Source organism: Talpa occidentalis, unplaced genomic scaffold (genome assembly GCF_014898055.3).
Source record: "Talpa occidentalis isolate TD23 unplaced genomic scaffold, MPIMG_talOcc4v2.1 talOcc4.12, whole genome shotgun sequence".
Lineage (NCBI taxonomy): Eukaryota > Metazoa > Chordata > Mammalia > Eulipotyphla > Talpidae > Talpa > Talpa occidentalis.
Genome location: NW_023601212.1, coordinates 102541769 through 102552577, shown reverse-complemented (window position 1 = coordinate 102552577; position 10809 = coordinate 102541769). Strand labels below are relative to the sequence as shown.

Here is a 10809-nt window from a genome sequence, read left to right as displayed (position 1 = left end):
GCTCCTGAGTCCTGAGTCTGGGGCAAGCCTGCAGCCAGAGCGGCTCCCTGCTGTCTTGGCAGGGCTGGTCCTTTGGGGTCACCGCGGGAGGCCTGCAGAGGCCAACTTCATTGAGGGGGCGGGGCCCGGTGCAGCCCGGCCCCTCCCTGAGCTGGGCCTCAAATACTGGCCGGGCTGGTGCCGGCGCGGCTGGCAGACCAAGCCTGTGCAGTCTGCGCCACCCGCGCCCTCCCGGCTGGACCTCAGACCCCGCGCCTCTGCGAGCGAGTCCGCGTCGGGGTGAGTGGGGCTGGGCTGAGCAGGGGCTGGGTGGGGGCCGCTCCCTCGCTGTTTGCCCGGGAGAGGCCGTGCCTCCCTCGGCACTGCCAGGGGCCCCGGGGCGCGGGGGAGGGAGGCGCCTTTGCGCCTGAGCGGAGGGGGCCGGACCGGCCGGCCGCGCCAAGGTGGGCCTGAGCCCCACGCCCGCCCCGGCCCAGGCGGCCGTGTCTGTCCTTCCCAGCCGCGTCATGGGTGGGCCCCGGGCCCTGCTGGTCGCGCTCTGGGCGCTGGGGGTTGCCGGGGCCACAGCCTTGCGCATCGGAGCCTTCAACATCCAGAGCTTCGGCGACAGCAAAGTGTCGGACCCGGCCTGCGGCGGCGTCATCGCGCAAGTGAGGGGGGGCGGGCGGGCGGGGCGCGGCGGGGCTCGGGGCGAAGCGGCGCGGCGTGACTCCGCCCCTGCCGGCCCCCCAGATCCTGGCCGGCTACGACCTCGCGCTCGTGCAGGAGGTGCGGGACCCGGACCTGAGCGCCGTGGCCGCGCTCATGCAGCAGATCAACAGGTGCGGCGGGCGGGGCCGGCGGCGCGGCGGGCCGGGCGGGAGCCCAGGCCTCGGCGCCGCGCCTGACCCCCGGCCGCCGTCCCCGCAGCCTGTCCGCGCACGAGTACGGCTTCGTGAGCAGCGCGCCGCTGGGGCGCGAGCAGTACAAGGAGATGTACCTGTTCGTCTACAGGTGAGCGCGCGGGGCGCGGGGGCGGGGCGGGGCGCGGCGGGAGGGGCCCGGCTGGGCGCGCCCACCCGCCCTCTGCCTGCAGGAAGGACGCGGTGTCCGTCGCGGACACGTACCAGTACCCGGACCCGGAGGACGCCTTCAGCCGCGAACCTTTCGTGGTCAAGTTCTCGGCCCCCGGCTCCGGTGAGGCCCCGCCCGGCCCGCCCCGCCCCGCCCCGCGGACCCCCCCCGCCCCGCTGACCCCCGCCCCCCGCAGCCGCCAAGGAGTTCGTGCTGGTCCCGCTGCACGCGGCGCCCCACCAGGCCGTGGCGGAGATCGACGCGCTCTACGACGTGTACCTGGACGTGATCGACAAGTGGGGCACCGACGTAAGCCCCCGCGCCCCTCGGCCCGGCCCGCCCGGGGTGCGCGGGTGCCGGCGCGCGCCCACGCCCTCGCCCTCGCCCCGCCGCCCGCAGGACATCCTCTTCCTGGGCGACTTCAACGCGGACTGCAGCTACGTGCGCGCGCACGACTGGCCGGCCATCCGCCTGCGCAGCAGCGAGCTCTTCCGCTGGCTCGTCCCCGACGGCGCCGACACCACCGTGGGCAACTCGGACTGCGCCTACGACCGCATCGTGGCCTGCGGCGCGCGCCTGCGCCGCAGCCTGAAGCCCCAGTCGGCCGCCGTGCGCGACTTCAGGGAGGAGTTCGGCCTGGACCAGGCCCAGGTGAGCGCCGGCCGCCGCGGGCACCTCGGCGCCGGAGCAACCCGCGCCCCAGGCTTGCTCGGCTCACCCCATGCGCCGCCGCCTGCCTTCGGGCTGGCATTCCTAGAGACGCCCCAGAGGGCCAGCCGCGCCCAACCGAGCAACTCCGGGCGGGCACCCAGCTGTCCTTTGCCCCCACCTGCGGGGGTGGGCTCCACGGGGGCAGGGCTCCCCCCACCCCCTGCCAGGCTGCCCAGCAGGGCCTCTGAAACCCTCTCCTCCTCCCTCCAGGCTCTTGCCATCAGCGACCATTTCCCGGTGGAGGTGACCCTCAAGTCCCACTGACAGCCCTGAGGCCTGGCCGGGGGGGCAGCCCCAGGGGCTCTTCAGGGTGAGGCCATTCATTCCCCATCGCACCCCCGGGGCGGATCAGCTGGGCCTGGACAAGAGGCCATGGATGCACTTGAGGGTGACTCAGGCTGCTTCCCCGTGTGTAGAGTGGGTCCCCATCACCACCTTCATGGGGTGGTGAGGACATCTGTGAAGTGCTGGGCGGACAGCAGTGCCCAGCAAGCGCTCAGCCAGGACCTCACAGGAGGCTCCAGGCCTCCTGCCCGTTCCCAGGACTCAGGAACTCTGGGGCACAAACCTCAGCCCCACAGGCCAGTGGGTCCTGTCAGCCTGGTCACCTGTCTCATGTCCCACCGGACCCTGACCGCCTCCAGGCCAGGTTGGCCTCAGGGTCTGGCTCATGCTAGAGAGCCCAAGCACCTTCTCTCTCCAGTGCAAACTGCCAACGCCCAGTGCTTGTACCGAGGGTAGGCAGCTAGGCACACGCTCTTTTGCTGTCCAGGACATTCAACGCAAGGCCACCTCCTGGCCACCGGCCCTCTTGCAGCCCCAAGTGCTGGATCCCAGTGTCGCCTGTGTCAAGGGCCCTGCCCGGCCCTGTGCCCCCCGCCGGTCAGAGGCCTGGATATCAGGGAGCCCTCAGTGGGTGGCCGGCCGGTCAGGTCCTCCAGCTCAGGCAGGTGGGTTGGGTGAGGTCCTGCCCCAGGAACCCACACCCCTCGGGGTGGGCATCCCCCCAGGCTCCCTCCTGGGGAGAGATGATGGGGGTGGATGGCAGCCTGAGTCCTGGGTCGGCCCCACTCCTTAGGATGGAGGGCAAGCAGGACCGGGCACAGCACCCTACAGGCCCGACGGGTGCTGACGCACCTCTGCTGGGCGGGGCTCCGGCCGGCATGACCATACAGGAGAGGCCTCGCCTGGGAGCAGCACGTCCGGTCTGGGGAAGCTGCTCTGGAGGAAGCGCCGGGGCGCATGGGGCACAGGAAGCTCACAAGAGCCGGGCCCCAAGGCCCCACCTGAGTCCTGAGCTCCCCTCATCTGAGGGCAAACACGGCGCTCTTCAGGGCGGGGCTTCTTGGGGGGCTCGTTAGGGCCCCTGGCCCGGCCCCTCCAGCCATCAGACATTCCAGCGGCGGGACAGGCCAACCGAGGACTTTATTCACATTTCTGTCCTGACAAGGAGACGCCTGGTGACGTGGTCGAGGTCCAGACTGACGCCCCAGCCGCCCTCGGCCGGGCCCACCAGGCAGGAAGGCACACATGGGGGTGCAGGGCCTTGGGGCGCCGGGCCTTGAGGGGGGACCAGCAAGATACAGCTGAGCGTGCTTTCCAGCTGGGGTCCAACTGGCCCCAGGGCCCAGCGGGGTGGCCGAGCCGCCGGGAGCTGCCCTCAACCCTTCTTCTGCCTGAGCCTGTCCAGGTACGTCCGCAGGGCCTTCTGGATGGAGTCTCTGGACACGAAGCTGACGAAGCTCTGGACGTCGGCCTCGCGCTGCTTGGCCAGGCGGTCAGCCGTGGGCTTGCGCATCATGCTCTTGGTCAGCTGCCGGGCGTGGTCTGAGAAAACACGGCCGCCTGAGGCCGGCCGCAAGGCCTGGGCCGGGCAGCAGGTGGGTGGGCGCGGGAGGAGGAGCCGCCACCGCTGAGCGCTGGGAGCCCACAAGAGGCAGGCGCCCTCCAACCCGGCAGCGTGGAGGCCAGCGGGGCTCCGCCCACCAAGGCGCTAACGTTTGTTGGGGGCGAGAACCTGGCCCCCCGGCCCCCACCAGCTGAGGGTGGTTTTCATGTTTTTAAAGTAGTTTTTAAAAAAATCAAAACAGGTGAAAATTACATGAAATTCAAATTTCAGTGACCCTGAGCTTTGTGGGGTAGACGTGCCGTGAGCCCGCGTGGCGTGCGAGCCCGGCTCTGCCGACAGTGCCTGGGCCTGCCCCTCGGAAGGCCAGCGGGCGTCCTGCTGCCCGGCTCGGGGCAGCTGTCTGTGCCAGCCCCTCGCAACCTGTGGGGGGGGGGGCCTTCGGGCAAAGTTAGACGGGATTTGGGGTGGGAACCAAGGCCGCGGGCGCGTGAGTGTCGGGACAGATGTGCAGGGAGGCCACGGGAAGATGGAAGAGGGACGGGGCGAAGCGAGCCCAAGCCACGGACACCCACGGCCCCGGAGCTGGGCGCGGCCTCACCTGGAATGGCCAACCACCGGGCCATCGCCGAGAGCGCCGCGCTCTGCACCTGGTCCTCGGGCACCACCTGGTCCACCAGGCCCACCCGCAGGGCCTCCGCCGGCGGGAAGAGCGTCCCCAGCTGCAGGGCCTGCTCCGTGGCCCGGTGCCCGATGGTGTTCAGCATGGAGTCCTTGAACCTAGAACGCAGACGCTCGCTCACGGGCTGGCGGCCCCCCCGCACCCCCCGCGGACAAGCCGAGCCCGGCCGGCACGGGCCTTACCAGAACGGGGCAACGATTCCCAGCCGGGTCTCGTTCAGCCCGATGACGCACTTGGGGTTGTCGGCCAGGACCCGGTAGTCGCAGCTGAGGCACATGAGGCAGCCTCCGGCCGGAGAGGCCCCCTGGGTGGGGAGAGACCCGGCGCTGGGGGCCACGCGGCCGTCCACCCCAGGGCCGTCCACCACCAGATTCAGCCCCGGGGCTGCAGGGCTGCCTCGCTCCGTGGCCAGGAGACACAGCTCCCCGGCGCGGGCGGCAAGCTTTAGTGCGGACTTAGCCAGAGGGGCCAGCCCCCTGCTGCGCCCTGGGAACCCAAAATGCACTCCACCCTCCTTCCAGGCCCCGCAGGCCCCACACGGAGGCGGCAGGCCCGAGCCTCCTTCCCTCCAGAACCCTGGCCCCACAGCCTCCCGGCAGGCTCCCAGGCCAGCGGCGCACCCTCCTCTCAGGGCCCCTGCCTGCCCGGGTCGGGCCAGAGGGGTGTTTCCTGCCCAGAGCCCCATGTGGCCCCCCGGGGGCTGAGTCCCCACCCACACCCCAGGGCCCCCTGGAACTCCTGGGACGCCCGTCTGGGAGGGCGGTCATCCACACCCGAGCTGTGAGGGTCCTCCCGCACCCCTGGGGCAGGGCCACAGGCCCCCCACTCCCGCCCCGGCCACTCACGTTGATGGCGGCGATCACGACCATGTTGGACAGGTAGAGCCGCAGCCACAGCTCCTGCAGAGCCTTCCAGAACTCCGCGTAGTGGGCCGGGTTCCGCCCGCATATCTCCGTGAGGTCCAGGCCCGCCGAGAAGATCCCGCGGACGTCCTGGGGAAAGAAGGGGGGCTCAGAGGCTGCCTCCCGGCGACACACCGGCTCACGGGCCCACGTGTCGACAAGGCGGCGGGACGCACCCCCAGGGAAACACTCAGTGGCCTGTCCGGGGGCGCCCCTCCCCTGCCGGCTCCAGGTCTGAAGGGACAGTACGGGAGCCGGGGCAGGCTCCCTGTCCTGGCTCCCAGGGTCCAGGGCTGCCCGCCCGCACACAGGCAGGACAGGCAGGCCGAGCCCCACGGAGCGCCGGCCTGTCAGGCCCGACACACTAATCTGGGGAGTGACCCAGAAGGCGGTGTCCCGTGCCGAACACCGCCGTCAGGGATGGGGCAGGAGCAAGGACGGAGGGGAGGTGGGGATGCCCGGGCTGTGGCAACAGGCCCTGCCAGCTGAGGACAGGCCACCGCATGGGGCGCACAGGGCTCCTGGGCCTGGGCTGACGTGGCGCGGCCTGAGTGCTGGGGGGCCGGAGGGCTGGGAAGGCACGTTCCCACGCCCGGCCTCTGGCGACGCGGCCGGGGGAACCACAAGTGGCGTGGCGCTGCGTCTCCAGGCGGCCCTCTGTTCCGCAAGGGCTCTGCTCCTAGGACTTGGAAGGCCCAGCAGAGCGGAGGCGGCACCCACGGCCCAGGCCCACCGTCTGGCCCTGGGGGTGCGCAGCAGGACGCCAGACAGACCCCCTACCTTTCCCACCAAGAGCCCCAAATCCAAGACCTTTGTGGCCACAGTCGCCGGGCAGGGAGCCGGCGTGTGCACGGGAGGACCCAATGAAGACCCCGCTCCCGCCTGTGCAAGAGCCACCGGCGGGCCGGGTCGCGATCCCAGAGATGGGTCAGTCTTGCTCTCCTGTGGGAATGAGACCGCAGGTGTGCTCAGGCGAGGCCACCCTGGAGGGGACCCCTGGGTCCCGTGACCAGCATCCCGGCAGAGAGGTGCTGCACAGTGGGGGCAGGAGCACCCTACGCTGGGAGGGCGGAGGAGCCTCCCCAGGGCGCCCACCTGGAAACCCTGACCTGGGACTCGGCCTGTGAGGGGCTGTGCTGCGGTAGCTGTAAGCTGCTGGGGTGTGGTCCTGAGCTGCAGGAGCCCAGGTGACACGTGTCTGTGGCTCCTCCTAACTTGCAAGGTGACCTGACAGAGGACAGCTGAGGTCAGCACTGTGCTGCCCGCCCACCTGCTGGTCTCCACGGTCAGTCCCTGGGTGGAGCTGTGGGCGGACACCGCTGGAGGGAGGCAGGACTGACCGGCCTGGGTGTGGAAAGCGCCTGGCGAGCAGGAGCAGCACCTTCCCCTGGCAACGGCGCATGCCCTGGGGCTGCAGCTGCCCACGCTCCCGCAGGAAACCACTGCTGCTGGCCCAGGGCCACCCGGCATGCTGAGCTTCCCTGGAGAGCCCAGGAGGGAGCAGAGCCCGCCCCACGGGAAACAGGGCCCACGTGGGCTCCAGGGGATTCCAGCAAAAAAATGCTTCCCCCTAGGCCTCCCCGGTGGCGCAATGGTTGAGCCTCTGCAGCACCAGTTCGATCCCCGCCCACTGGCGAGGGTCCCACATGGCGCGCAGACCTCTCCTGCCGCCCGCTGCTCCCCTCAGCAGTGTCCTTCGGTCCTTCTGCCTGCTCTGCTCCCCGCTCTGGCTCTGGTGAATTCTCTCACCCTCCCGCGCTTCTGACTGTGCCCAGTGCTTGTAAAAAAAAAAAAAAAAAAAGCCTCCCCCACCTGCACCCAGGCTCGGGCTGCGGGCACCGAGGTCCTCCGGGGGGTCCCGCCGGGGAAACAGCCGCAGTCCTCCCGGGGTGCCTGCGCCCCCTCGGCCAAGGCCCCCGCAGAGCTCCTGGCTCAGGCGTCTCCGGACCGGCCCGCGCACAGGGTGGCCTGCGGTCCCAGAGCCCGGCTGCACCCACCGAGGTCAGGACGACGCCGCGGAAGGTCTTGTCATTCTCCAGCTTCTCCAGGCTGATGGCGAGCTCGGTCAGCAGCTCCAGGCTGAGGCTGTTCACTGGGGGGTTCTTCAGCTTCACCACCGCGACCCCTGGTTTGGAAAGGGAGAGGAGCACTCAAGCCCACCCCGGGGTCCTACCCCGCCGGGCATGGGGCGTCGTTGGCGTTCCCCTGCCACCCCCACCCCATCTGTGGGTTTGCCCGTTCCGGACATGTCACACCCGCGGGGCCAGACCGGTGTGCCCTGCGCTGGCTTTGCTCACTGGAGGTTCCCAGGCCCACCCCCCAGCAGGGGCGTGGCTGCCCTCCTCCTCCGCCCGGCACCCCCAGCACCCCCGAGCCGGCCAGGGGGAGGAGACGCAACTGTGGCAGGGCCCCCCGCTGGCCGCTGCCTCTGCCTCAGCCCCCCTGCAGCTCAGGGGAGCCCCGGAGCCCCTTGGGGCACAGGAGGCAGGAAACCGCGTGCACAGGAAGGCTCTTATCGTCACGGTCAGGTCTATCTTACAGCGACCTGGGCGCCCTCTGCACGGCTTCGGCCGCTCTTCCCTTCCCCCCAGGCGCCCGAGAGCCACTTTTGCAATAAGCAGGACGAGACCAAAACGCTCCGTCGCGAGCAGCCGGGCGCTGCGTCCTCCGCCCGAGGACTCGCTCTCGGATCACAGGGCACTGCTCGGTGGCCACTTAGGGGCCCGCCCGCTGCCCTGGGGGCCGCCGCCTCTGTCCAGGCCGGGCCAAGTGCCACACGGCCACGGCACTGCAGACCCTGGGGGCGGCGCGGAGGGCAGGAGGGCGGCGCTGGACCTGCTCGGTTTTCAGCCGTGTTCCCAGCTCGCGGGGAGCCAGGGGGCCGGCGGACCGAGCTGGGGGTCGTGCCCACTCAGAGGGGCCGGCCTGAGCGCGGTCGGGGTTTCCCTTCCTCCCGGCCGAAGGCGGGCTGACTTTGAGAAGGGCAGGGCCCACATGGACTTTGAGCAGAAAGAACCTTGCCAGGGCTTCCTCCGGGGCTGCCGCTCCCGGCCCGCCCAGGACGCCAGCGTCCCGGGCAGAAGGCGAAGGAAGAGGCCCTGGCCCAGGAGCGCCAGCCCGGACCCCCCCCTTCAGCTTGCACGGCTGTCACTGCTGCCGGGCGGCGCCCCCTGAGGGCACACCGAGTCCCAACTCTCCGCCCCCGCGCCGGTCGGAGGTGGCCGGGCAGGCCCAGGTCCTGCTGCAGGAGGGCCATGAGGAAGGGACGCAGGAGAGGCTGGTGAGGGCAGAGATTGCAACGATACAGCCGCAGGCCGAGGATGCCCGAGGGGCCGGGGTCTGAGGACACCTGGCTTTCGACCTCTGGCCCCCTGGCCTTGGAGGAGCCGAGCAGCCCTGCACGTCCACCCCGCCTCCTCTGCGACGGCGCGGCAGGTCAGCGTGCGGGGACAGGGAGGTGGGCGCCGCACAGCCTGTCCCTCCCCGCCGTCCTCGCGGCCCCTACGTCTCCGCAAGTTCTCCGTTCGTGGCGTACAAATGGCCGGAGTTTCTTTAGCAAACTCCAAGGACCCGACGTGCCGGGAGCCCTCCAGCAGGCCATGTGGTTTCCCCGTTTCAGGAGGAAGCTGAGGTTATAGGGGCAGCTGTCCACACCCCCACGTCCACTCGCCCTGCCAGCAGCAGGGAAGCGGGGCGGGGCCTGCCCTTGTGGACACCGAGCTGCTGGCCAGCTGGCTCTGGTCGCGGGGCCCCCACGGCAGGCCCCATGGTGCACGAGGGCCCCTTGCTGGGAGGACTCAGTCCTCGAGGGTCACTGGGGAGGGGCCTCCGGGCAGGGGCCGAGAGCTGGAGGCTGTCCCCGGCTGCAGGCAGCCGAACTCCAGGGCCCGCTCTCCAGACGTTCTAAAATTGACCCTGGAGATTTGCAGGCCGCCGGGGCAGTCACAGAAACTGGGGGAAAGGTAAGGAGGCCAGAGGTGGCCGTGAGTTACCCAAGAACTGGACGAACCTGGACGGCACGAGGTGGCGGCGCGAGCTGAGCGCAGGGAGGACCCCGAGGTGCTGCGGGCGGGGACGAGGAGCAGAAGCTAAGGCCGCCGAGAACCGCGGACTCCCCGAGAGCGCCCAAGGCAGGAGGCTGCTCCCACGGAGGGGAGGGGAGGGCGGATGCAGGTCTGGTCTGGTGTTCTCACCTCAGCTCTACTTTCCAGCTGGCTGTGCCACCCCAAAATAGAGATGGCAGAGCCCGTGGGTAAACACTTCTCTCACCACAGCCCCGAGCGCTTGTTTACATAACCCAGACTCACTGTGCGCCGCCGTCCAGCAGGCGGGCAGCGCCCAGGCCTGGGCCCAAGCGTGTCACCTGGAGGCGCGCGGTCCTGGCTGTTGTGACACGCGGCAAGATGGCGACTGCTCCCCAAAGCGGGGCTTTCGTGGGCTGCGCTGCGGTGCCCCCCGGGTCCCTCGCACCCGGGCTCAGGCAGCCCCCGACCCAGAGGGGCTACAGGAGAGACCCGAGCAGGGAGCGGGCGCCCTCGTCTCAGGGCAGCACCCGAGTCTGTGCGCGCTGAGGGGCGGGGAGGGCGAGGCTGCAGCTGGGCCTGCGGGGGCCCCCGCTGCCCGGGCAGGGCGGTGGCAGGAGGGGTGCAGGCCCCACGACCAGACGCGCCCCCCAAGCCGAGGCCCGCAGGAACAGCTGCGGGCAGCTCTGCCACGGCGCCGGGGGGCTTCGGCCACTCGGAGCGCCCGGGCCGCGGGGACACGCTTTACTCCCAGCACGGCAGGAGTTCGCGGCGCGGCGCCCGCACGGAGGACCCGCCCACACTCATCTCTCAGAGCCGGGGAGCCCCAACGTGCAGCCCCGGCTCGAACTCGGGGCTCCGGCTCATGCCCGCAGGGTCCCCGGCGTCGCTCGGGCCGGAGCGGGCGGGGGCGCGCGGGGCGCTTACCTGCGGCCGGGTCCGGCTCCACCAGCACCCGCTGGCTCCCGAAGCGCCGCACGCCGTCCCCGAAGCCGGCCGCCGCCTCCGTCCGTGCGAGGGCCGCGCCCCGGAGCCGGGACCCTGCGAACGGCAGCACCGAGGCCCGTTAGCCCGCCGGCCCCCGGCCCGGCCCGGCCCAGCCCGGCCCGGCAGCCCCAGGTCACGCACCGGCGCGGAGCAGAGCGCGCAGCCCCGCCATCAGCGCCATCTTGGCTGGGCCGGGCGGGGGCGCGGCGTCGCGGGGTGGCCTCTCCCCGGGGGCGGGCGGACCACAGCGCCCCGCCCCGCCCCGCCCCCCCGCCGCCCGTGGCTCCTCCCTGCAAGGGCCTAGTCCGGGAAGTCCGTGGCCCGGGGTGCAGGGGGCACAGATGCTGTCGTCCCGCTGCCCAGGGCAGGCCCTCCCCCTTCAGGAGCGCACGGGAGGCGGCACGCCCCGCGCTGCCCACCAACCAGGTCCAGATCCGGTCCCCGGGGAAGGGGCGTTGGCAGGGGAGGGGATGGCACCCAAGTCAGCGAGCCGCAGCCCCCAAGGCTGGCGAGCTGGAGGCCTCAAGGGGTTCCAGGGGGCTCCAGGGGCCAGGCCACAGCTCCTGGCTGGGACGCCGCCACCTTCCAGAGCAGGCAGAGCCCAGC

At 71.3% G+C, this 10809-nt stretch overlaps 2 protein-coding genes across 2 annotated transcripts; one reads left to right on the top strand and one right to left on the bottom strand.

Moving 5' to 3' along the window:
* The first annotated feature begins 506 nt into the window (after nt 1-506).
* Nucleotides 507-3606, top strand: DNASE1L2 (deoxyribonuclease 1 like 2). Its single transcript, XM_037507773.1, is given in 7 exon segments — nt 507-650; nt 733-821; nt 910-993; nt 1076-1232; nt 1234-1362; nt 1453-1704; nt 1975-3606. Coding segments are annotated over 7 exon segments (909 nt in total). The 3' UTR covers nt 2029-3606.
* Nucleotides 3132-10384, bottom strand: ECI1 (enoyl-CoA delta isomerase 1). Its single transcript, XM_037508102.2, has 7 exons — nt 10345-10384; nt 10144-10257; nt 7192-7319; nt 5138-5284; nt 4475-4596; nt 4212-4390; nt 3132-3591 (listed from the first exon to the last, which is right to left on the bottom strand). Exons 1-7 carry the CDS (start codon nt 10382-10384, stop codon nt 3425-3427), a joined length of 897 nt encoding a protein of 298 aa, XP_037363999.1. The 3' UTR covers nt 3132-3424.
* Nucleotides 10385-10809: the final 425 nt, after the last annotated feature.

Bases quoted from the DNA above. Each gene is read 5' to 3' on its own strand.
- ECI1 (XM_037508102.2), bottom strand. From the start codon at position 10,384: ATGGCGCTGATGGCGGGGCTGCGCGCTCTGCTCCGCGCCG. The intron at 5,285-7,191 runs GTGGGTGCAGCC...TTCTTTCCCCAG, and splicing joins GCGGCGTCGTCCTGACCTCG to GACGTCCGCGGGATCTTCTC. The intron at 4,391-4,474 runs GTAAGGCCCGTG...TCTGCGTTCTAG, and splicing joins GGAATCGTTGCCCCGTTCTG to GTTCAAGGACTCCATGCTGA.